The sequence below is a fragment of the Camelus dromedarius genome, chromosome 29 (assembly GCF_036321535.1).
Source record: "Camelus dromedarius isolate mCamDro1 chromosome 29, mCamDro1.pat, whole genome shotgun sequence".
NCBI classification, from domain to species: Eukaryota; Metazoa; Chordata; class Mammalia; order Artiodactyla; family Camelidae; genus Camelus; species Camelus dromedarius.
In genome coordinates this window covers 9,275,159-9,300,769 of record NC_087464.1, presented here as the reverse complement: position 1 = coordinate 9,300,769, position 25,611 = coordinate 9,275,159, and the positions used below count along the sequence as shown (strand labels likewise).

The 25,611-nt window shown below is 50.7% G+C and overlaps 1 protein-coding gene and 1 long non-coding RNA gene across 10 annotated transcripts in view; one reads left to right on the top strand and one right to left on the bottom strand.

The window, feature by feature from the left end:
- LOC105085444 (uncharacterized) overlaps window positions 1-3,675 on the bottom strand; it is a 150,459-nt gene extending 146,784 nt beyond the window's left edge. For 2 of the 8 annotated variants that reach the window (XR_010378253.1, XR_010378251.1), the window contains exon 1: window positions 3,195-3,675. This is a non-coding gene — a long non-coding RNA (uncharacterized LOC105085444). The remainder of the gene's footprint in view (window positions 1-3,194) is intronic. The other 6 variants (XR_010378249.1, XR_010378250.1, XR_010378254.1 and 3 more) reach the window with 4 other exon arrangements.
- On the top strand, window positions 1,935-15,999 carry NR2F2 (nuclear receptor subfamily 2 group F member 2). 2 transcript variants are annotated; one of them, XM_031440494.2, is made up of 3 exons: window positions 1,935-2,585; window positions 10,352-10,879; window positions 13,629-15,999. In XM_031440494.2, exons 1-3 carry the CDS (start codon window positions 2,543-2,545, stop codon window positions 13,901-13,903), a joined length of 846 nt encoding a protein of 281 aa, XP_031296354.1. In that variant the 5' UTR covers window positions 1,935-2,542; the 3' UTR covers window positions 13,904-15,999. The 2 variants fall into 2 exon arrangements, with proteins under 2 accessions (XP_031296354.1, XP_010974011.2); XM_010975709.3 differs by lacking the exon at window positions 1,935-2,585 and adding an exon at window positions 8,064-8,786.
- Window positions 16,000-25,611: the final 9,612 nt, after the last annotated feature.

The window sequence follows — 25,611 nt, the reverse complement described above, 5'->3', positions numbered from 1 at the left end:
TTTAATTAGGGTGCTTTCTCGCTTTGGAGAGCAAAGAAAAAAACCTGCGCAGTGCTTATTGTATTTAGCACCAATACAGGCAGAAAATGTAGCACAAGGTTTCGGCTGAAAGAGCACCTCTGTGCCCATTGAAGGGCGCTGATCCGAAAAGACAGAAAGGACAAGTAAAATCGATTTGAAGCGACCCTCTCTGTCCCTTTCACACCATTCAGAAACTCCATTCCTTCTAAGACAAAGACCAGTGCCTTGGGAATTCTCAGGGAAAAAGAGGACTCCAGTCCCACAAGCCTAGGGCACTTAAAAAAAATCCTCAATATTGCACTTAAAACCCGCCCTCGGTGTTGTGCCCCCCGCGTGCGGGTTACACAGGCACCCCCTCCACCACGTCAGGCGGTGTAGCTGACAACCCACCCACCCACCCACCCACCCCCACTCCTCCGCCCCTCTCGGCCTTCTGGCCAGGCCAGACCAGCCTTTTAGGGTTAGTGCAGCCCTCACCTTTGACCCCCAAGATCGAAGTGGCTGCCACACTGCAGAGTGCAAAGCTACAACTCAGGCCAAAGTTAAAACAGAACAGAAAAATATTTCTCTACTCCCAAACCCAGGGAAACCAGTTCTGGTTCGGCTGCCTAAGGCCACCTTACCCAATAACCACCCTCAACTTTTTTTTTCTTCTTCTTCCTCTCCTTTTGCAATGAACTGCCCCAGCCACCTCTAAAGAAGAGAATTTGGGTTGTCAGGGCTGCGTGGCTGGGTGGCAGTGACTTGTCCTCCATTAGGACCCGAACGCCAGGTTATCCGACAGGCGCCCTGGCTGGAGAAGGCAGTCATCGATCAGACCTGGCAGGAAAGGGAGGAGGGAGAGGAGGGGAGAGGAGAGCAGGGGAGGGGAGGGAAGAGGCTGGGCTGTGATCACCTTCACCTGCCCTGAGCCCAGCCCCCCTGTTCAACTCTCCCTCGACCTTCTTCAGGGGTTAAAGGGGGCAGGGGAGAAAGGGAGGGGGGCACCCCCAGTTACACAAGTGGCCTCCTTCTATACGAGAATGAGTTCATCACCTCCCCAGAGGAGCCTCACCATCCATCCACTCGGTGTAACTGATGAGACAAACCGCAAGGAAAAACTTCTGTAGCCCATATTTATGGTATTAATGAATAGTTAAAAAAAGATTTACACTTCTTATGATCAATATTCTGAGTTATTTCCCTCAAAGTATATAATTACAGTGTCTTCAGAGTTTTCATCATTGTTTGAGGTGGCAAAACCATTTGTAATTTTCATTAGCCAGTAAACATGTAATTAACATTCAGCACTGTGTTTAACTTAATTCCTGTTTAAGACAAGGACAAGAAGCAGGCGAAGAGCGTTAGTTCCATTTGTCAAGTCTGACATACATCTTACCATAACAGTTTCCTAAAATAAAAGATCCGTGTTTCCCCATTATTCTTCTCTTAAAACAAAACAAAACAAAAAAATCCATTAGTTAAAACTGTATTAAACTGCAAGAGGCAGTATAGTTTATTCTCAATTTTCCCTAGTTACTGTATTCCTGCTTTCTTTATGCATTTGGGGAGGTGGATGAAGGGAGGGGGTGAATGAAGCATTCATTATCTGAAGACATGAAGTGGGGAACCCCTCCCCCCCAAAGAAATAGGTTTCCTCTTCAGGAAAGTTCTAGAATGGGAACTGGAAAATGGGGGGCATGAATCTGCAGGGCAGAGGGGAAAATCGCTGGGGGGGGTGACCTGAGTCAAAAGTAGAAAATGAGGATTCCAACAGATTCCTAGGAAAAATGTTGCCCTCCTGTTTCAAATTCTATCTTTGATCCCGGGTGAGGGAAGCCTGTCTGCCAGTCTTCGAGGCTGCTGCTTTTTCCCCCTCCTCTCCCACCTCTGTTTTTTTCCAACTTGCTTTAGGATTAGCCTCCATCCCTCTCGACCCCAAACAGTGGAATTTGGCTGTGCCTTGGGTCGTCTTTGCTCTGCAATATCGCCTGTAGTTAGTTGTTGGCGGTTTTCTGCTAAGGCTGAGCCGTTTGCTCCAGCCTCCGACTAAACTCATTAAGTTGGGAGATTTTTTTCAATTGGACGGGTGTTTTTAAAGTCTCGTCTTTCCAGCCCCAAACAAGGTGTAACAACGCACTCTTCCTTCTAAGGAATGAGATGAGAGACAAGGATCACTCCAGACATCTCCTACCTACGGTTTGGGGTTTTTTTTCTTAAAGGCGAGGCTTGCATTCCTCAGCAGCTATGTACAAAGCTCCCTGAAACCTCGTCTCTCTAAAGTTACTGTGCAGGGCTTTCCAAGGCTGAGAGCGCCTAATACATGGGGAAGCACTTCCTTGAGGTGGAAGATCTCTCCCTTCACCTTTCCTCTTTTTCCCTGCAGGCTAGTGCCTACTTTTTATCAGTTTGCACAATCGCTTAGATAAACACCGAGGAGGAGATTCTCTTTAATTATCAAAGACACATCTTTTCAGGGGGCCAACAAAGCGTTTATTTCACCCGCCAAACTAAAGGAGAGTTATTCCAGTTTAGAAGGAAGATGCAAGCGGTTTGGGACCTTGAACAAGGCAAATATGGTTTTGGTATGTTTACTTACAGTATTTTTTTCTCTCTCTCTCTCTCCTTTCTCACTTTTCTCCTTGTGCTCTGTGGGGCTGGGGATGACTTGGGGTTTTTCAAAAAATCGGGTTGCTAACGTGTATGAAATGCCTAGGACTGTGGTTTAAGGGGTTCGGGGAAGGGGGGATAGTCAATTCAATGCATTGCCATATTTTATTACATGTGTGTGGTAGGAGAAGTGGTGCAGGGGGGAGAGGGGGAAAATACAATTGCAAAGCTGCCAAAATATGATTAAACCGAAGCGTAAAGACTGCGGTGCCTCCCATCTCCTCGTCCTGTCTCCTCAAACTCATTTCCTTCCATAGAACAAACTAAAAACCAGTCCTAGAGGCATGTTTTTTCCAAGCAATAGACGACTCGGTTTTCTAGCAAAGGAGCTGCTAGGCTCGCGCTAAGTGTCAGAATTTACTGTTCGATTTGCCTCTGCGCTGCATTTTGCAACCTTGTGCAACTGACATCCAGCCAGGCAGGGAGGGAGGGAGGGAAGCTCTGCCCGGCGCCCTCGGCCGCGGCTCGGGGAGGCGAGCGCTCGGCTAAGCTAGGAGGAGAACCGCGACGAGAAGGGTACTCACCATCGGGCGGGGTGGTGGAGCTGGCGTGCGGATTGCAGGCAAACGTTTACCTTTTTGCTGTCTATTACAACCGCGTCGGGCTGACTTAAGCAATTCTGTGCTCTGTCCAGAACATTCAAGGAACGGTTCCTCATTTTTAAAAAGCCAGCGAGAGAGACGACAGAGAGAAAGAAAAAGAGAGGAGGGGGTGAGGGGGACGCACATAAACCCAGTTCAGGAAAAAAAAAAAATCATCACCTCTCCGCCAGGGACTCGGGAAACGCAGAGGTGGCGAGATCCGAGTCCGGTCCAACCAAGCCAGAGCCAATTAATTTTAAATCCTGGAGAATTATTCAGATTAAAATGTATAGAAGTTTCATTCTCCTATGCCTACGTGAGCACAAAGTCGTTTCCCTTTAAGAGCTCTTTTCTTTTAAAGTTGAATTTTAGGCAGCGAGGACTCTTACACTAGGGGGCAGACAGATACTGTACTTGCTCCAATCTTAAGCAATTTTTTCCCTCCCAGCATATGCTCTGATTTAGCACTGTAAATTTTTCAGAGGACCCAACTCTGACAGCCCCTGGTGATTTTCAAAGTACCACAAGCCAGTGGTTAAAAATTGCATTGACTTGGAAGTTCAGAGGTACACAATGGAAGCCCCTTTCCCTATTCATGGAGCTCCAGTGTGGTGGAAGAGAAAAACACACACGGACTAGATTGAGGGGAAAGAGGAATTCAATGAATCCTGGTGGACAGAACTGGTTTCTACTGAGTTCAGAGTTAAACTCGGCATTTGCTGGGGTCTGCATTCATATTGTGATTTAATTTGTGGAGAATTACAGCCTTCAGGCCACTTTCTGCAAGAAAATCATATTCCTGGGTGGCTTTTTTTTTTTTCCTCCTACAGTAAGACAAATGTTTTTCCAACTTTCTCTGGCCAAATTAAAGCTCGCCATTCTTATTATTATAATAAATTTATATCTGCAATAAAAAAAAACTGAGCTGGATTTAAAAAAACAGTAAGAACATATTGATATTTATCTTTTAGACTTAGAGCTGTTTTACTCAAGGAAAATAAACATCTCTGAAGAAGACATTTTAAAATATTTTCCCCTCTTTTTTTTTTTTTCTCAGTCTGCAGCCCTCTTTCTTCTATACCATCATATTAACTATAATTGATATGGTCTTTTTGTTGTTGTTGTTTTGGGGTGTGTTTATTTATTTATTTATTTGCTTTTTAATAGCATCCCCATAACTGAAGGAATCCTAAAGTACAGAGTAAAACACCTCTTAACTTCATGGCAGCCCTGTGTTCGTGTGCCTCGTAGGCTCCAGATCTGTAGTAGATGGTTGGGAAATCCTACATTTTAAATCTGAGGCCATCAGAGCATACTTCAAATACCTAAAATCTCTAAATGGACTGAGGAAGCTCTTCCTCCTCAAAATTTTCCCACTGCATGTTTGTAAAAGGTCATATTGCTGTGAAAGTATCTGCACTCTAAAGGCAAGTTTAGGATTTCCCTATAATCAATTATTCTTATCTTCTATTAAATTGGGATGGGGATGTTCATTAGATTTCCTGTCTCAACCCCAGCCCTACCACATCTCTGCTGAGTCTGCCCCCAATCTACTGATATTTGTAGCATTAAGCAATTCCTCGCATCAGAGAGGTTGAAAAGAAAAAGAAAAGAGAAGGAAAAAAAAAAAACCTTCTCTGAAATGATTTCTTTTCCATCCTGCTTGTCCTCTTTGGGAGAAAGTTATATTGTGTCTCTAATCAACCTGAAATTCTCAGCCTGCCTTCGCTCTGTGGCAGTCTCATTACACACCAGGTTTATGATAGTTCAGTGTCCACTATAGGTTTTTTTTTTTAAACAACTTTCAAATCATCCCAGCACCTGCAGCTTTAGTGAAATATGTGATTTCAGTGGAGAAAGGGTAAAAGGCTAAGAAGGTTTCAAGAATGAAACATAAGAAGGAACTTTCCTTCCCTAAAAACTAGCCCCTATCTGCCTCCATCTGAAATTAGTTCCTACCTTGTGTTCTGCTTGCATGTATAAAGGGTATTGAATGCAAAGTACAGTCTACAAATGTCAATGATATGTATGGTTTATTTTTTTTTAATCTTCATCTCGTCGATTTTTTAAAACTATCAAGGATGCTTTTCTGTGGTCATTAACTTACTCTTTCTATGTGTTCATGTTTCCTGAAGCTCAGTGTGTTTTGTGTAAAATACCGTACTTGTTCACAAACCTGGTTGGATTACCAGTCTACAGTTTTTTCTTGGTGCAAAGCGTGTATGATGGAGTCACAGTTTTGTTCTATGAATGTTCAATAATCATAATCCACCAACTGGTCCCAATCGAACAGAAAGGTTGCTGCATTGGAACATAGTGTGTGCTGAGGTGCAATTCTAGATGTTTGATGTTTCAAACCAAACACCCTGGAATTCAGAGACACCACCGGCTTGATGATTTTAGCACATTGAACAGAATGGCACAGGCAATGAAGTTGTTCTCATTGCAGTGAATCTCTTGAGGTAGAATATGGCTTGTGCGTGGTCCTTGTGAGTTGTTCTTGGTATTATTCCCAATTTGGGGCAGAATCTCTGGGTGTGTTTTAATGATTGTATGAATGCTTAAAAGGAACTTGAGGAACAATGAAGTCGTACTCAACTGTTCTATGACCTAGAAGCACTGTCGCTAAAGTCTTTGTATACATTGACAAATGTGCATCTGATACATGTGCGCTTACATGTGTGTACAGAGGGTATGCACAGGGGTGGCTGGGAGGCTGCCTCCGCTTGGCCATCAGCGAGCAGAAAGGTCTTTTCACCTCTCACCACGACTGGGTGTGTGGCAGGACCTTGGCTTGCGAGTTAGCTAAAACTAACCAGAAAGGATAAAGCTGAGGAAAATTGATTTTAATTGCGTCATGACAATGAGACGAAGTCTACTTCTGCTTCTCAGCATCCGAGATGCTTTATTTGAGCAATTAAAATGTCAGGCCACATACCTGTGAAATGTTAACCCTACAAGGAAAAGACAGCCACTGAACGGCTGTTTTTCTCGAAAAGGAAAAAGAAAAAGAAATAGCCACCAAACCAAGCAAGTGACCAGTTGATTAAGGGAAGGGTCTACCATCACGCCGATTTGACCAAATCTTTCGTTTGGAAAATGCCTGCAAGCTCGGTTCGAGGCACCTCCCCACCCCACTCACTACCCCTCTGCAAAGAAAGGGGAACTTTTCTCTTTCTCTGGCACCGTAGGCACAAAGATGCGCCGGGAGTCCCGGGTGGTGCGCGAGCGGCGGATTTCGTGGCATTGCCAAGTTGCGAGAGGCGAAGTCCTCGATTTCATCCAAAGCCTCTCGCGGAGCCTTTAAGAGGCGTTGTGTGTGCGCGCCGCGTTCCTCTCCCCGCTGGGGCGGAAACCTCGGGTGCGGGGTGCGGAGAGAGCCGTGGCCGCGCGCCCGGGGCCGGCGTGGGCCCATCCCCCGCTTGGCGGCGGCGGCGGCACGGCCGCCCCCTCCCCGCCCCCCTTCGCCCCCCGCGCGCCCCGCGCCGCGGCCGCGACGCCGCTCGCGCTAGGACCGGGCTGAGCCCGCGGCCGCCATGGCGGGGCCGCCGCGCTCCGGCCAATGACGGCGAGGGGGCGGCGCGCGCGCGCCTGGCCAGGCCAACCCCGGCTGCTGCCTTATAAGGCGCGCCGTCGCCATGGCAACGTGCGCTAAGTTGCAGCAGTCGTGTCAAAGTTCACTATATAGAGAGCTCAGTGAGCTGATCGCGGAGAAGCCACTTCTGCCAGCCCCGGCGCCTATAAATCGCATTCCCTCCCGCGCCCCCCTTTTTAGCATATTTGATCACTTTGATTCTCTGTTCTTTTCTCTCCGCGGTGTGTGTGTGCGTGCGCGCGTGTGTGTTTTCTTCTCCTCCTCCTCCTCTCCCCGAGTTGCCTTCTTTCTCCGGGTGCCGTGCTGCCTTTTTCCCCTCTTTCATTCTTTCTCTTCGTCTTTTTCTCCCCCCTCTGCGCACGAAGGATGTGCTTCTAGGTGGTGATCTGCCCTCCTCTCTCTCTTTTATCATTTCTCCCCCGCCGCCGGCGAGTTGACTCTTTCCCTATGTGTGTGAGGCGGCGGCGGCAGCAGCAGCAGCAGCGGCTCCGGCGGCGGCAGCAGCGGCAGCAGCGACTTCAGCGGCGGCGGCGGCGCTAGACGCGGCGGCTCCGGGCCCGACCCGGCGGCTTCGGCGGCTGCGGCGGCGGCGGCGGCTCCAGCGGCGGCGGCGGCCCAGGCGGCCCGCAGGGAGCGGCGAGCGGCCTCTATCCGGCGAAAGCGGGCGGCGGCGGCCGGAGCGAGCGAGGCGCGCGCCGGGCGCCGGGGGCAGGCGGCGGCGGCGGCCCAGCGCCAGGACGACGCCGCGCAGCGCCCGACGCGGACCACTTTCATGCTGATTCCCCCGGACCCGGGCAGCGCTCCGGCCACTCCGCGGGCCGCTGGCCTCCGCCCCGGCCTGCCCGGCTCTCTGGGCGCGCCCGAGACCGGCGCTTCTGCTCTCCTAGTCCTCCTGATTTCGATGGCTTTCCTGAATGGCTGACTGTGGGCTGCCCTGGACTTGGCCCCCGGACAGTCGCCTCTCCTCCTCCTCTTCCTCCTCCTCTTCCTCCTCCTCCTCCAACTCCTCGGCTGCACACCAGCTCTGAGAGCGAGAGAGTGAACGAGAGAGGGAGGGAGAGAGTGAGAGCGAGGGAGATCTTTGGAGAGATTTTTTTTTTTTTTGCCTCCTACTTCTGTCTTGAAGCCAGACAATCGACTTGCAGCTCTCCCTCCCCTCCCTCTCTCTCCACGTTCTGCTCCCACTTGCTCTCCCCTGGCCCCGTCCCCTCCCCTCCCGGCGGAAAGCCCCCCGAAAGCAACAAAGCTGAACCGAGGGAAACAAACAAAACAAACATACCGGGCCAGACAAGCAATCGACAAAACTTTGCAAAAGCAGAAACAAAAAAGGAAAAACTAACCAACCTCATCCAACCAGCCCCCGAGCCACCCGGGGCGCCCTCCCGCGCCCTCTCGCACCCTTGCACACACAAAAGGCGGCGCGCCGGAGCCCGAGACCCGGGAGCCGCCGCCGCCCGCAGCCAGGGGAGCAGGAAGTCCGGACGCGGCCCCCATAGATATGGCAATGGTAGTCAGCACGTGGCGCGACCCCCAGGACGAGGTGCCAGGCTCTCAGGGCAGCCAGGCCTCGCAGGCGCCGCCCGTGCCCGGCCCGCCGCCCGGCGCCCCGCACACACCACAGACGCCTGGCCAAGGGGGCCCGGCCAGCACGCCGGCCCAGACGGCGGCCGGCGGCCAGGGCGGCCCTGGCGGTCCGGGCGGCGACAAACAGCAGCAGCAGCAGCACATCGAGTGCGTGGTGTGCGGGGACAAGTCGAGCGGCAAACACTACGGCCAGTTCACGTGCGAGGGCTGCAAGAGCTTCTTCAAGCGCAGCGTGCGGAGGAACCTGAGCTACACGTGCCGCGCCAACCGGAACTGTCCCATCGACCAGCACCACCGCAACCAGTGCCAGTACTGCCGCCTCAAAAAGTGCCTCAAAGTGGGCATGAGACGGGAAGGTATCGGCCTCTCATTTCTAACCCCCTCGCCTGGGGTCCCGGGGCCCTGGGTGCGTTTGGCTAGCCTGCTCTGGGTAAGGACACAGAAGCCCCAAGCTCTTCTCTCCGTATTGCAGCTGAAGGGGGTTTTATACTAGAAGCAAGTTCTGCACTGGAACCCAGACCCCCAAATCCGCATGCTTTGGCCGACTGATTTCCTCTTCTACTCTCTCCTCGGGCTGTTTTCATTTTCTTTGCATTGATTGCCAGTTCATTGGAGTTCGCCTTTCTGCAGGGGATGGGGTGGTGGTGGTGTTTTAAAATCTGGTTTACTTCTCTCTTTCCTCTGTTTCTCTCCCTTTCTCTCTCCTTGTTTTTCCTGCATGTTCAACATATGTCCCTCCTCCTCACCCCTCTCCCCAACCCCCACCCTCTCAAAAAAAAAAAAAAAACAACCCTGAGATTGTACTTTTGTACAGGAGGTTCAAATTACAAATGGCAATTTTATGCACTTCGCCGTATTAACGCCGCCGCCCGGGCAGCGCTCATGTGACCCTCCGTGGATTAACATTCTGCTAAAAAGAAAAAAAAATTCCTCTGTTTTCTTTTTTCCTTTCACTTTTGAAAGGAGGAGAGCGCGATCGGGAGTAGGGAAAGGGTGGGCGAGGGGCCCTGGGCGGCTGCTTTCGCCCTGCGCGAGTTGGGTCTTTGTGATATGAAATTCGCCGAGCGCCGCGAGCCGTGTTCGGCCAATGGCGCGCTCGGCGCCGGGCGCGGGCTCCGGGTTGGGGCGAGCGAACGCCGGGGTTTCTTTGTGTTTCTGCGAGAGCCGCTCTCCCCGTCCGGCGTCAGATAACAGCTCGTGCCCGAGCCTGGCCGGCTTTCCCCGGCCCTCCCGGGCCCTCCCCAGGCTGCGCCGGCCGCCCGCTCTCCGCCTCTCCCCAGCTTCCTCTCTCCTCGGCCGGCCTGCCTCTCCGCCCTCTCCCTCCGTCTCTCTTCCTCCGAGCACACTGGTTAGGCTGCCGCCAGACCTCGGCTCTCAGCTCGTCTCTCACCGGGGGTTGCCCGCGGGGCTGGGGCTTCGGGGTTTGGGGGAGACCCGTTCCGGGTTGGCCACAGGCCGTCCGGGGTGAACCCTTGTGTCTTTTGCAAAAGCGTCTCACCCTCCCCCAGCCTCGCCCCTCCCGCTCCCTCTCCTCCAATCAATAAAAAAATATCAGCTGTTTAGCAGCAAAGAAGAAAGATGTCCCCAGAATGCTCCATCCCGCCCACTGTGCTGGGGACCCCGAGGCAAAGTGGCCAATTCTGGGTCCTCAGCCGCCCAGCCCGGAGCGGGCCTCCGAGGCAAGTGTGCTGCCCTGGCTGCCAGGGCTTGGCTGGGTGGCGATTTGAGAGCAGTACTGCCGGGCTCCTGGCGACTCCCAGGTCTGTGGCCCTGGCGCGCTGGTGAGAGGGGCAGGCCTGCCTGTTCCTGCGTGGCGCTGGGGTCTGGGTCAGGTGGGGGTCGGGCTGGGGCAGACCCTGCCTGGGGAGCAGGGGACCCAGACTGGTCATTAACTGCGAAGTGTCTCCTTTCCTCCCCGCAGCCGTGCAGAGGGGCAGGATGCCGCCCACCCAGCCGACACACGGGCAGTTTGCGCTGACCAACGGGGACCCCCTCAACTGCCATTCGTACCTGTCCGGATATATTTCTCTGCTGCTGCGCGCCGAGCCCTATCCCACGTCGCGCTTCGGCAGCCAGTGCATGCAGCCCAACAACATCATGGGCATCGAGAACATTTGCGAACTGGCCGCTCGGATGCTCTTCAGCGCCGTCGAGTGGGCCCGGAACATCCCCTTCTTCCCTGACCTGCAGATCACCGACCAGGTGGCCCTGCTTCGCCTCACCTGGAGCGAGCTGTTCGTCCTGAACGCAGCACAGTGCTCCATGCCCCTCCACGTTGCCCCGCTCCTGGCCGCCGCCGGCCTCCACGCCTCGCCCATGTCCGCCGACCGGGTGGTCGCCTTTATGGACCACATACGGATCTTCCAAGAGCAAGTGGAGAAGCTCAAAGCGCTGCACGTCGACTCCGCCGAGTACAGCTGCCTGAAGGCCATAGTCCTGTTCACCTCAGGTAGGATGAAGCCCTGCCCTCTCATGCTCCTTGCTCAGAGTTAGGGCCTAAGGTATTGGGAGCCCCCTGAGCGAGCCCAGCCTCCCCCTTAAAAAGCCAAACTGTTGAGTGCCAACTTGGAATGGGAACTTTGCAGAGCTGCTGGGCCCCACCAGGCCTGTTCTGGGGAGAGAAGAGGAAGGCTGGGCTACAGGAAGGATGCTTGGGGCACAGACTCTCAGAATGGGCCATGGAAAAGCCTCTCAGGCCTGCTCCCCTCCTGCCAGACTCAGAGGCATGTTCCTGCTCCTTGCCCTAGCCCAGGCCCGTGGGGCCAGCTGAGCGTGTGGAATCTCCTCTGCCCCATGGCTTTCTCTGTCACCCTGGCTGAGCCTCTGGGAGATGCCCCTAGGCCCTGGAACATCCTGGTATCATCCCTGCAGGGGAAAGTTGGCCCCTGCGGGGAGGGGTGGGGAGGAAGTTAGCCTGCTAACTCAGTAGGAGTTGGAGCTCCAGGCAAACCCAACCTGAGGGCAGCAATTTTCAAAATCATATTTTCATGAAAACAATGCAGACTGCCAGGAGAGGGGAAAAGGCTGTCAGGAAGGGGCAAGAGGAAGAAAGGGGCCAGCCCAACTCTTCAGAATGTCTGCAGGGGGTTGAAGGCTCCAGCCTCTCACTTCCCCTGCCCAGGCAAACACTTAAGGCAATTTTCAGACAACCCAAAGTGTCTGCCAACTTGGGCTGGATAAGAGTGTTGCTGGAGATACAAAACCATCATTGCTTGCGTTATGAAATCTAATTAGTTTGCAGGTAGTTTAACCCATGTGACTAATAGATCTAATATTAGTTAACTCTTGAGGCCAAATGATTTTTGAAGGTGTCTGGCTTCCCACTTTGGGCCACACCTGAGACTTTTGGCTGCCTCCAGGCTGAGTTCAGCAGAGCCCAGGTGGGTGGAAATCACCCCTTCCACATTCTTGTTCTAAGTTGTCAGCTGATCCCTTTGTCATGGTTGAGAGGGGAAGGGGTTCCCAGTTCAGGATAACACGCATTTGGACCTTAGTGGGACTTGGAACCGAGTCACCCACCACAGTTTTTGCAGCCTGTAATCAGGACACACTAGGAGAGCAGTGTCGTTCAGGTGGCAGACAAAAAAGATCCACAATCTCTTCCTCATTGTTGTAAGGAAATCTGGGGACCCAAGTCATTAGCTGAATCTATTGTGGGTTCTAAGTCCTTAAGCCACTGTCTTTCATACATTGTTGCTTTTCACATAAAATCTCCCCCCACCCCAAAATCTGCCTTTGAAAGTAATCAAAGGTAATCAATTAAAGGGCAGTGTCTGGGCAAGGAAGGGCTGTATGCAGAGGCTTGGGTCTGGATTGTTTTTCTCAGGGGACCTGTCATAACTAGAACATATGCCTGATGCAAACCCACAGGCAGATTCTTCCCTTACCCTCGTCCCATGAGCCGGCACCCAGCCCACGTTCCCAGACCATCAGGGTGGCAGTTCATTTCTTGATATCATTGTTAGCTCTTAGACTTACCCTTGGTCTTTCAAGGAAAGAAATACCTGCTACTGTCGTTAATAGTTTAGTTTCTTACAATTTGCAAAATGTAGAGGCCTGTGTGGAAAATGCAAATTGCCTCACAAAGAGATAAAGGTTCCTGTTATCTGATTCTGAGGGAGACCGCACGATGTAGAGGGAAGGAATTCTATGCAAACAGATCTTTTAATTCCTGATCACAGACACCTATGCAGTCTGTAGACATGCATGCATAGTGCTAGATCCATACATGAAGAGATTGCTTGTGTTTTCTGGTTCTTGGGGTGGACTCGGTGTCGGCTGTTTTTGAATATCTGTTCTAAGGATTCACAATATGCATGTGTTAGCCCCAGTCTTGCCTGGGGAGCCCCAAAAGGTCAGGTCACAACCTGCACCGCCTTCACTGAGAAGCCTCTCATTTCAAAGGCACTTATTGTATTTTCACGTATCCGAAAAAGAAAAGTGTTTTCCTGAAGATAACGGGGAGGGGGTTTCTTCTTGGAGGGACTTGGGTTTAAAAAAAAATGAAGTGGGGAGGGTAGGAGAAAAAGGGAGAGAGAAGAAAAGGAGGGAAAAGAAACAGCTCAAATGAACAGAGAGATCACAGTTTGCATGGCTGCCCTTCAATAGGCTAAACTGACAAGATCAGTTTTAAAGGGCCACTTAAATCAGTTTCAAAGACTGGAGAAAAATGAGTCGCCCTCTTTGGGGAGAATCTGAGGCTGGGTCGTGGGCGCCATTACTCAGGGCTGGGCCAGGTTGTTGCCCCCCCCAACTATATAATTATAAGCCAAACTATTATTTACAGAGGAGGAGGGGGCGGAGCACTGGCAGTTTTGGTATCATCTGTCTGTCTGTCTGTTTACTGACTTGAGCCAGATTCACCCAGTGCACTTTGCTTGGGCCTTCTCAGTGACCCAGCCTGAGGACTGGGACAGGGAAAGCCTGCAATGCGTGGAGCTGTGTTTTATTTCAAAGCAAATGCCCCAGGATCATCTCTTGCGCTCTGCTGCTCCTTCCCCCCACCCCACCCCCCCACCCCCAAGTTTTCAGTACGTAGGCATTTGCTCTGACTCTGGTCGGGGCAGTTTGACAGAGCACTGTACACACACCTCATGTGACCCATTTCAGACCTCTTAATCTGATGACTGAATTCTTCTTCTTCTCCTTCTCCTTGTCCTTCTTCTTCTTCTTTTTTTTTTTTTTAAACTTTCTTCCAGATGCCTGTGGTCTCTCTGATGTAGCCCATGTGGAAAGCTTGCAGGAAAAGTCCCAGTGTGCTTTGGAAGAATACGTTAGGAGCCAGTACCCCAACCAACCAACGCGATTCGGAAAGCTTTTGCTTCGCCTCCCTTCCCTCCGCACCGTCTCTTCCTCAGTCATAGAGCAATTGTTTTTCGTCCGTTTGGTAGGTAAAACCCCCATCGAAACCCTCATCCGGGATATGTTACTGTCCGGCAGCAGTTTTAACTGGCCGTATATGGCTATTCAATAAATAAATAAATCAAAATAAGAAGGGGGAGTGAAACAGAGAGAAAGAAAAGGCAAAAGACTGGTTTGTTTGCTTAAATTCCTTCTGTTAAGAAAGGATATAAAAGGATGTTACAAGTTTGCTAAAAGAAGAGAGGGGAAGAATTTAATGGACTGTGAATTTCCAAAAAAAAAAAAAAAGACTGTCAAATGAACTTTTACAGAATGCATTAAAAAAGAAAAACTCCTGTGTCGGTCAGAACAACTTGCTACTTATCATTTTTGTATAAAAAGGAAATTAGTCTTTTTCTTTTTTTTTTTTGGTAAATTTTTGAAAAATATTGCTAAAGTGCATTTAAGGAGATTGGGAGACAATTAGCAGAATGGAGAAAGTAAGTCTTTTTTTTTTTTCCAAATTATTAATTGTCCTGTGTCTATGTACCTCTAGCTGTTCTTTTTTGTACTTTTCTGGTTCCAAACCAGTTTATTCTGTGGTTCTATAATAAGTTTTGATATAATCTTGGCTTCTTAAAAACTGTGTATCCTTAAAATATATGTTCTGCAAGAATTAAAACTGAGTCCATGAAAATATCATAGGAAGACATAAAACTTTAAAAGGCAACTCAAAGATGATGGAAACGCACTTACAAGTGGTGACCAAAAATTTTAGGTGAAGTTGAGCACTCTAATTTGAGAACTGGAGGAACCACATACAACACTTAACTTCCCCTCCCCTGCCCCCCCCCCCAGAAAAGACACCATGACAAACCTAGCTTTTTAAAAATATTTTAAGAAAGAGAATGAACTGTGGAATTTATTGGCAGCCAAGGAATGTGTCCAAGACACATGCTGAGGTTTTGAATAAAAAGTGAACTTTTGTAATTTGAATTGGGTCCCGCTTAGTTCTTGAATTGTTATGAAAATCCTATATCTGTTTGTATATTTGCAAACCCTTTGTATTATAATTGTTGATATTTTCCCTTTTTAAAAAATACCATTGAAATCAGCATGACAAAATAACACTGTTGGCACTTATAGGTAACGTGATTGATTCAGTATCTTAGAGTTTACAGTTTGTGTTTTAAAAAAAACTGAAGGTTTTTTTTTTTAAGTGCAACATTTCTGTATACTGTAAAAGTTATAATAACTGAACTGTTTGGTCGAGTCTTTGTGTGTTATATTCCAAGGAAAATTGAAAGTATTCAGAAATTAAAATATTATTTGATATCTGAAACCTGTTTGGCTGTCCCCACTGTCTTTCCATGGAGAAGCCCCTGTGAGCTCTCGCTGAGCTGGGCCGGGGGGTTGAATTTGTTTGCTCCCCTCAGCCAGTTTGTTCAAAGGTAGACTAGTGTATTTGCCTGTTTAATTTGGGTGTGTGGGGGGGGGAGCTGAAGTTAATGGTTTGTCTATGGTTTAGGAAGTGCCATACTGATATAGTAAACCACCCCCATTCACCTAATCCTTCTTTTAATTAAAAATGGATTTTCCAGGAAAAAAAAAAAGGCCCTTATATTTGTCACACTTAAGTGCCTGCTTAGGGAAGGTATTGTGAAAAGTATTAGAAATCTTGAGATCAGTACCTATTTTATGATCAGGAAAAAATACTGTTTTGTACATTTCTGACAGTTATGCAGAAGACCTTTCAAGCAAGCTAATCACAGCCTTGTAAATAGAAGGCAGTTGTTTGCAAGGAGTTCTTCCTTGAGTAGGTGTGATTTTTAAAAATATTCTGTGGTTCTCATCTAGTGTGGTTGTTGAGAGGATTTAAAATTCAGTGATATAGCTTAGAGTGGCTGAAGGGTTTATTTTTAATGTATATATGATAATTGCAGTTGGCCTGTCTCCCCCCCTCCCCCCGTACGTTCATTCTGTGAAAGCATGACCACAGGTCAAGGGAATCTTTTCCATTGGAGTTATGTACATAAAAACACATCGACATTTTGACATTTCAGATGTGTAGATGCAATCTGTACCGCTCTTGGGATCCTTTGTCCTTAAAAGCCAAATTAAGAAAAAGAAGAGAAAGAAAGAGAGAAAGAAAGAAAGAAGGAAACTTTACAGGGTGTGTGGATTTGGAAGTAGTCACTATTTTGTTTTGGAATCTTTTTTTTTTTTTTTCCTCTTTCTCTTTTCCTGGTTTGGAGGAAGCTCAGTGTGTGGGAGCTTGCAATTTTTGTTCGGATTGAGGCTTTCCAGCACCTCCCCCCCCCCACCATGCATCACTATGTTGTGGTTTAATCTTAAAAGGGGGTGGGTAAGGGGATGGAAAAGAAAAGGGATTGTTTTGTAAAGTGTATTAAACTTTGATACTCAGTTCCAGTCAATACATGTAGACCAGAAAAATCTGTCTGATTTGTGCATTTGAGCAGAGTTCTCCATCTGACCCTCAGCTTCTTTCTGTAGATACATTCATACATATAAGTGTGTTCTTATGACAGAACATCAATGACCTCTAGATCGAGGTTTTGTAGGTTTATTTTCTCCTCTTACAAGTGTTATCTATGTGAGTGTGTGAAGTTTCTCTAATAAGTAAAACACAGGCCCTTTTCCTTGTTTGTTTTGTGTTAGTTTATTGTAAACAGCCATTTGTTGTAAATTATTATTGGCATTAAATTATAATTTATGATTCTCAAAGCAAAAGACAGTCCCTGTTTTATTATGCTTTAAGCATGTGTTCTAGACGTTGAAAATCTCTCTCTCTCTCTAAGTTTCAGCAATGAGCTTGGGGTCTGCGAGGCAGAAAAAACAGGACCCCAAATTTTTCAAACGGTTAAAACAAAACCCCTTGTATATGTTTAGAGTGGCCAGAGGAGGATCTGTTTAGAGTCTTGAGTTTGGTTTAAGTTTATTGCATTTAAAGAAAGTTTTTCTTTTCACGCTGAGTTAGAACAAAAGATCTTTGCTGCGACTGAATTGGACAAAAGACGAGGGCTGGGACCCAGGGAGTGCGTTCTGTGTGAAATTGACGAGATCTTTAAAAAAGCTGCTAAACATGGCGACTCTTTCCCTTTAAGTGTCTCTTTTTCCTTGCTGGTTTTTTTTTTTTTTTTTTTTCCATCTGATCTGAGCTCGCTTTATTTCTTTTCCCAACCCCACTCCCCCTCCTCCTCTTGGCGCTCGGGGGTGTGAGAGAACCCAGTTAGACGCGAAATGCAACAATAGTCCGAGGAGAGAGAGAGAGGGGCGATCGCTGCTCCTCGCCACTTTCAAACAAACCTGGGGGAAGCCTGAGCTGGGGGGGCGGGAATTCTAGCCCGTTCGCTCGGCTCGCGGTCGCCCTGCCTCGGCCTTTCTCCATTAGTTCTCTCCGGGCCGCCAGGGGCTGGAGCTCAAAGTTAGCGGGCGACGTCCGGGGCTGGTTCCGCGGAGACGGCTGGGTGAGCATCCGGCCGGCTGCAGGGACGGGGGCCTGGAGTTGGCAGCAGCTGCGGAAAAGTGCCTGCCCCCCAGCCCCCGCCCCCCACTTACGTGCGGCGGAATTCCGCCAGCGCCCCCGGAAAGTCCGGGGTGCCGGGCGCGCGGAGCTGCACTCCTGGGATGTGCATTAAGCGGCGGCGGGCGGGGGGCGGGGGCGGGGGCGGGGGGCGGTCAGGGGGAGCTCGAGCGTGTGAAACTCTGCCTCGAAGCTCGCTTTTGACTTGGTCCTATGAGCTGAGCCAACATGGCGTCTCCCACTGCACCGCGAGCGCCGGGCTGCCAGGCACGGCAGGGCCGGGTAATAGAAAACACATTGGTTACCAAAAAGAAAAAAAAAGGGGGGGGGGCGGCTAAAGGCCATTCCATCTGCAGGCAGAAAACCCTCTTTTAAACTCTTGCTGGCGAATGAGTGCGATCCTCGATTATTCTCTAATTAAAGCAGCAGAATTGGTAGGGAACATACTGGTAACCCAGTGTCCCCGTCTCTCCTCGCCCCCTCCCCCCTTATAACCAGGAGAGTTTATTTCAAGTCTCTCTTCCCAATAACAACCAATTTACAAAAAGTCTGTATCCTCAACCGATCTGAAATGTTCAAATGGTATAGGGGGAGGGGGAGAGGCCACTGTTAGCAGACCTCGGTCAGTTCTCGCGCTCATTAATGCAGGGGCTGCGCCTGGGGGTTGTGATGGGGGCCTCCCGAGCTGGGGATGGGGGCCGGGCCGCGATCCCCGCCGGAGGACGTGATCACAACTTGCTGCTTGTATGGCAAAGTTAGAGGAAAGCTGGCTTTCCGTGGGGAGAGCTGACTGGGGGTACGCAGGGGCCGAGGACCGGTTCCGGGAGGGTGGTCGCAGGGCCTAGAAATGTGTGAGCCGGCTTGGACGGCACCCCTGACAGGAGCGCTTCTGCCTCGGGGGATCCCCTTTATCTAATAGGTTTGAGAGGAGGCGAGGTCGGCCGTGGGACAGACCTGGACGCCCAGAGAGGGTCTTGTGAGGGTCGCTGGAGAGGCAGTGGATTGGCCCGGGCCAAGCTCTCAGCCGACGGGGAAATCGCCCCTTACGTCCAATCCCGGCTCCAGCCCAGGCCTGGAGACCCTTACCCTCAGCCAGCCTGGGAGGAGAGCGAGGTACTCTCTGAATTCCGGGCCTCGTCAAGATTTATTGAAGTTGGGTTTAAAAAAAACGTGCTTCAGATGATTTTTCCCATTTTCTCAGATTTCAAAGGCTCCCCGCAGTGCGGCTGCCTAATTAATGGTGAAATTCAACTAAATCTAATTATGCAGTAATTTTAAAGCAGTTAGTGCTGGGCGTTGGTTTGTAATAGGACCCCAGTTTTTAAAAGTTTGCTTACTGTGTTGGTTTAGGGGAAAGCCATCTTTTGTATGGCAAAGAAAGACAGGGAAATAGTTTTTTGCTGCGAGAACCAGAGGACTGGGAAACACCCCCACCCCCTCCATTTCCATCCCCATTTCTATCTCCCTTTCCTTCTCTGTCTCTCTCTTTTTTTCCCCCTCTTTCCCAAGCTCTCGCTCAGAAGCTGAGTGAGGTGCTAACCCAGCAAGGAGACCCGGTTTCATAGCCAAAGGGGAAAGGGAAAATTTTTCATAAAGAGACACAAAGGGGCTTGGTATCTGCCCTTCTGGACGCATTTGTAAATGCCCCCAAACAGGGAAGGGACTCACATCTCCTCTAATAGAGGACAGATTTCCTCTCCTTAACATCCATGGTCATTAAAGCGAAAAGCTGACTCGGAGTTATAAATCTTACCATCCTTCTGATAACACACTTGTAATAAGTTAGTGTCTTATTCAAAGTGAATTGTAAAACTGCCCTAATACAGCATCTATGTCATTAAAACTTTTAATTTTCCCCCTCTTGCATCTTGCAGGCCTGGCCTTTGGGCAAGTGCTGAGGGGCCTGGTGGGCCTCTGGGGTAGGACCAAGGGGGAGAGAGGTGTGAGAGATGGGCCGCCTGGATTCAGCCTCTGGATCTTAGTCTGGAGTAAGGGACCCCTGAGCCAGAGAGGGCCCTGGGGGGTTGCTGTGTCCCCCTTTCCCATCCCCCGGAGCGGCCCCCTCGAAATGACGTTCCTTGAAAGAAACATGCTTGTGATTAGCTAAGCAAACACATCTGCTTTCGGAGTTGGGCCTTCGTTAATTAGCTGAACAAAGGGCCGTTTTGCTTTTTACCTTTTGCTGGGGGAGAGTGTGTTATTTCAGGAGTGTCGCGGGCCCTCCTCTTTTCAATTGCAGCCACGACGTTAATTTTATTGGGATTACTGATGGGAAATGAGGTGGCGCAGGCTTCCGAGAGGAAAAGCATGATCATTACCCCCTTTGGAACTATATTTTTCCACCCAACCTCCTGCTCGCGAGGAGGGGGTGGGGGGCGAACTGCGCAGCAAGTTCGGAGCAATTGGAATCAGGCTCGCTGTACGCTGATATCGGGTGACAGAGCGTGTGTTGAAGCTGAACTCTATAATTTGCGCTTCTGTTTCTTTATTAGGCCTGGACAACGAACTAATGAGCTTTGGCCCAGCACAGTGTCACTTGTATTTATTTTCTTATGGCAACTTTGAGATAGCGGAAGTGTTCCTTACCAGGAGCCAGGGAGGGCCAGGAGCCCTGACCGCTGCTGTCCGCGGCCGGGGTTGGTGGCTGCGTCCTCGGGGGAACGAGGGCGCGAGCAGGACTGACGCAGCCCGGGGACTGGGCCTTTAGGTGAGGCCCTGAGGCGTTCAGGAAGGGGTTAGGCCCTTTGGAGGCCCAGGCATTCCTGCAGGCCCAGCTCCCTGAGATTGAGGTCGAGGGGCGTGAGGCCAGCCTAGGGCAGGTCCTCAGGCAGGATGATGGTCGGAGGTGCAAAGGTGGCTTGGCTCCCTCTTGGCGCCTGGCGGAGGAGGGAATCCACCAGCAGAGCGTGTCAGGCCAAAGAACCATTGCAGTGAGCGGGGCTATTCCGCCCCGTGGCCACAGCGTCCTTCTGCTTTGTGTTGAGGGAGGCCTGGCTCAGCTCTCCAGCTAACTGGTTTGGGGGTGGGGAGGGGTGGGTAAGGCGGAAAGGATGCTTTAAAGGAGCTCTCTCGCGGGGTCCAGAAGTGCGGGGGCTCCCTTCCCTCTCTCCCTGGTTTGCTCCAAAGAGTCTCAGTTGGAGAGGCCAGGAATAAAGTGAAGGAGGAGTTGGGGTTTGGGGACCGAAAAGGGTCAGCGGAAGCAGCAGGAACATCCTTGCGCTGTGGTGGAGAATGCAAGCCCCCCACGCGGAGTGGGGGGCGGGGTGCAGGGAAAGCAGAAGCCCAGGGAACTGCGAGGCGAGCGGGGACTTCTCCGCTTCGCAGCCGGAGACTTCCCGCGGCTCCCGCCTTGCTCCCCGCCAGGCAGCCCTGGCTAATAACGCCCAGGCTCTGTGCCCCCGCCCGCCCCATCTCTCCTCCCTCCATCACTCTGCCTTACCACCCCCTCCCCACCTCTTCCTTCCTTCCTGCAAATGGGTGTTAACGTGGGTCTTTATGTTCTGTCTATAACTAGGATGTAATCACGCGCCCCATGCCTCTCTCTAAAAGCATTTAATAAATGTCTATTAAAGCGCTACAAATGTAAGATGAATTTAGTGGCGCGGCTGCCTCCCTGAATCCGAACGGTAATGATGGATTTATCAACGGGGATTCGCCTTCAGCACAGCGAGGGAGGTTTACTCAGCAAATATGTCGGCAAGCACCCACCCAAATACAATCATTTGACCCCCTGCGGGCGTTAGCCACCTCGCCCCTTCTGCCGCCCGCCTGGCGGGCCAGGGTCGCCCGGGGCCAGCGCCTGGCCGGGAGGACCAGAGGGGCACCGCCCCCATCCTGGCCTCTCGCCCCCTTCTCTGTCTCCTCTAGGCCTGCGGGTCTGGTCTTTTGGAGAGCGTGGGGGACCTGGTTTGGAGGTGGGGAGTGGAGGATGGCAGTATTAGAGCACACGACGAAGCGTGGGCTGTCTTGGCTTCACCGGGCAACATCAGTGGGCGCCCCTCTTGGTTTTCAAGGGGTAGCATTTGTTCCTGAGTCTGCGAGTGGGCTCTTGAGTACCTAGGCTTTGACCAAATCTTAGGTCATGAGGTTCTCGCTGGGCCCGCAGCCCATCCCTGGGGCACCATTCTAGGGGAGGCGGCTGGAGGACGGAGGCCTCGTTCCCCGGGCCCTGGGAGGGCCTCCGAGGGTACCCAGAGCGGGTGCCTCGGCTGCTCGCCTTCTCCAGACTCCCCGGACCCCGCCAAGTCAAAGCAGAGGTGGTTATTTTCCAAGATTAGGGTGTAGCTCCCAAGACGAAGGCAAAACTTCCAAGTCTCTTCCCCTAAACAGATCCCGCTTCTCTTCCACCTGCCCTGGCTGAGCCCACCCGGCCATTTTAAAGTTTCTGTGGCTGTGGATTTTTCAGATTTGGTTTGGACTGTGATCATTAATGCGCACAAACCCCAGTGACCACCACCTCTTTCTTTTTGTCTTTTATCTTTCTTTTCGAGGGGGAGGAAAGCGCTGGCCTGTTCCATCAAGCCCAGTTCGCATTTGCTTTGGCCTCTGATTTCTCTTTCTTCTTTGGAAATTTCATTGAGATGTCTCTGTACTTCGCTTGTCAGTTATCTTTGTTCCTTTTAAATAAAGGGCTTTTAAATGGACTTATTGCTCCCAGCGTGGGTTCCTCTCTCTAAATGTTAGAAAATTGTGCCATCTACCCGCTATGCTGAGTACTGTCACACTCGGAGACCTCGGGGACCTCCGGGCCGGCTTCAATGCTGCCGTGTCAGGGGCCGCGGGCGGCAGGAGGAGGGGGCGGCTCACGTGGATTTTCACAGATCTCCGCCTGCCGCCGGCCCGCGTGGCCACGCCAGGGCACGGCCCGCAACGCGCGCAGCCGCCGGCTTCATGGCGGCCGCGAACTTGGCGGCTGCGGCCGATTCCGGACCAAATCGCAGGCGTGGCTGGGACTCATCTCTTCTCGGAGATGCCCCGGGCCGGGAGTGGGGGCGAGGCGGGTGCTTTCGGACCCGAACAGCCGCTGGGGGTCGGGGATAACCGCGGACAATGGAGAGGGAGGAGGCTGCCCGGGAGGGCCAGAAGGGGGATTTGGCCGCGCCGCTTTGGAGCGCTCCTGCCCGCCTCCAGCCCTCTCTCTCTCTCCCTGGAGCAAGCTGGGCTGAGGCCTGCGGAGAGTGACGGCCGCCGACCGGCTTCCCAGCCTCGGGGAGAGAGAGGAGAGCTCGGGCCAGGCTGTTTGGCTGCAATTTTCAGCTCCGTTTTCCCGGGTCGAGATCATTCTGGTGTCTTCTGAAAGGCCACAACCTGCTTTGCTTTGGGGAAGTGTGGTTTAGATGGACCGCGTTTGAACAAGTCAGTTGTCTGACGTGGGGTGTCCTCACCCCGACCCCCTCCTCTGCAAAACATCCCACCCGCAACCGCAGGTTCTTTTTGAATGAGTTAAAATGGATTAACAGTTTAGATTTTATTATATGGCTACCCCCCTTAGATGCTTTTTTTTTTTTAACACATTAAAAGTATTAGCTAAGATTTCCCAGTGTCAGTTGGGTATTTATGCTTGGGGGGGGATCTCTGATACGGTTTATGACTTTTATTACATGTTTCACACTGTTCGAGAAATGGAGTTTTAAGCAACATACAATTAAATCTATATTGCTCTTTGGAGAAGGGCCAAGGATCTCGACAATCAATTAGTTCAGATCTTTTGATACTTGTTGCTAAAAATCAAAGTGTAAAACTATAACCCCAAGGTAGAGCTGCTTCCCCATGTTTCCTGAGGTCGTGGACCTATCACCTAGGAAATGGTAGCTGCTTTATTCCACCTCAGGTTGTTTTTCCTGGTTATTCTGCATGGATTAGCCTTTTTTTTTTTAATTGGACTATTTTCTATATCCATCCCCCCAGCTCGTTTCTCTCTCTTACTGCAGTCTCTCCTCTCCTGCCTTTATCAGCCAGGTTTAGTTTTTTAAAATACATTTAATTTGTATTATTTTAAAATGAGTTTTCCATTCACCCTCTCTCCCATCAGTCCTCTCCTTGCCTGATACTAAGAAGGGAAGCGGGTTTTTTAATAACCACAATAATACAGTGGTTTCTAGACAAAGGCAAAATTATGTTCTTTATAACCACAACAGGATGGGGACAGGGGATTCATTCTCCCTCCCTCTCTCTCTCTCTCTCTGTCTCATCTCTCTCACCTCTGTCTCTTTAAATAAGCAGTTTAGGAAATAATCTGCATTGAAAAGAAACTGCTTGTTCCTTGAAAATGCCACTGCCTCCATCTCCCTGGCTCTCTCTTGGCCAATCCCCTTGACTACCTGGTGGCAGTCTGCCCATCCTTGGCCCTGGCAGGGGCTAGGGGTGCACCTGTGGAGGGAGACCTGGGGCATCATAAGGGAGTGGTGGGGTCCAGCCTGCCTGTACAGAGCAGCAGAGGCAGGGCTGAGAGCAAGTTCCAAAGAAGGGCTTGCTAATTGATTAGATAGTTCTTACTTCCCCCAGCATCTTCTCCCTGTAGGCAGCCTGGTTCTCGAAAGGAGGGGGGAGGGGTCTGCACATCTCTCCCTCCCCCTCCCCCACCGTTTTCTTCTCAGCCTTCCAGGCTGGGCTGTCCCTTCACCAACTTCATCACTGATGTAAAAGCCTTTGAAGGGACTGAGCAGGCCAGCCACTAAACTGTCATCTCCACCAGGATGGAACACCTAGAACATCCTCTCTTCTCCAAAAGAAGGTTCTGAACCTAGTGAAGTGACAGGGTGGGCTGTCAGGAGTCTCTCCCCAGAAGCCTTCCTTTTCCTCCCAGGCAATGAGGACTCCTGGTCGGGGAGCGACCTTTGCCTCCACCCAGTGCTGTGGCCTCGTGGGTCTGGCTGGCCTCTTGTTTCCACCCCGCCTTGTGCCCATCCGTAGGCCGTGGCCTTAATTGGGAGGAAGGTCTGGGAAACATTTTCTCTGTGCTAATTTTATATTTCCCCTTTCCCCCTTGCAACATTAAACATAATTTTGTGCTGTCACTGTCACTAAGATTGCGGTTTGTTGATGTCTCTACTTGGAAACCTGACCCCTTTGCCTCCAACAGGGAGTCCTCCCTGTGCAACCTCTGGGAGGCCCCTTTTCCATCGGGCACCTCAAGGTTTCTGCAAAACCCTCAGATTGAGATAGAGAGAGAACAGCAATGGAGGCCAAGAAAGGTCCCTTCCAGAACCCCACAATCATTTCAAATCCCCTTTCCCTAGAACAGCGGGAGCAAATGTGTTTTTGATGCGCGTTTAGTTGTTGGCTTGTTTGTTTAATAAAATCCCCGTGTGTGTGTGTGTGTGTGTGTGTGTGTGTGTGTGTGTGTGTGTGTGTTTTAATGTCTCAATGTCTGTGATGGGTAACCCCAGCCACACCACTTTAAAATTTTCCCTTTGAATTTCTTTTTTTGTCTGTTTGTGTGTGTGTGTGTGTGTGTGTGTGTGTGTGTGTGTCCTCCTCAACTTCTCTCTGTTCTTTATCCCTTCCCCCCTACCCTGACCCCCAATATATTTTCTCTGGCTAAGCAATAATCCTCTGGCCCAATGGCCACGTTCCTGGAGATAAAATCCATTTATCCCCGGTGTTGCCTCACCGAGGCCCAGTTATCCAGGGCCTTGGTGACAGACTGGAGCCAGAGAGATGAAGATATTTCTCATTTCCCAGGCCCGATTCCTTTCTTTCTTTAAAGTGCCAGACTGGAGGGCCTCGAGTTAAGCAAATGCGCCCCTCACCCCAGATCTACAGGGTTGCTATCTGTGCCTGGTTGTGGTTGTGGTTGCTTCTGATTTGCTCTCCTTTTCTTTGGAGGAGCTGCTGGTTAGTGTCCCCAACAGTGTGGCAGAGCCGTGAGCACCAAGGCTGGTGGATTTCAGGGCGATTATCTCATTTCTCTGGTGCAGAGCGAAGCGACTTGCAGACCCTGGGTCAGGCATTCAGCGAAGGGCCCCTGTCACAGACCCAACCCGAAGGTTAATTTTCCCTCATTAGCATGTCCATAGTTTGCTCCGAGGAGCACAGAATCTCGGGTCCTTGCTGTGTCTCCTCTCGGCTCCCCTTTCAGTCTCTGGCATATTCGCTCTCTCTCCTGGTCCCTTCTTCACAACCTTACGTTCTGCCAGGTTCCTGTTGCGTCCATGGACTCTCATCACTGAAAACCCATGTCATCAATTTTCAAACAGTTTGCCTATTTTTATCCTAGAGCCCCTTTCCTCCATCCATCTCTCTCTCTCTCTCTCTCTCTCACATCTCCATGCACCTCATTTACAAACGTATTCTGC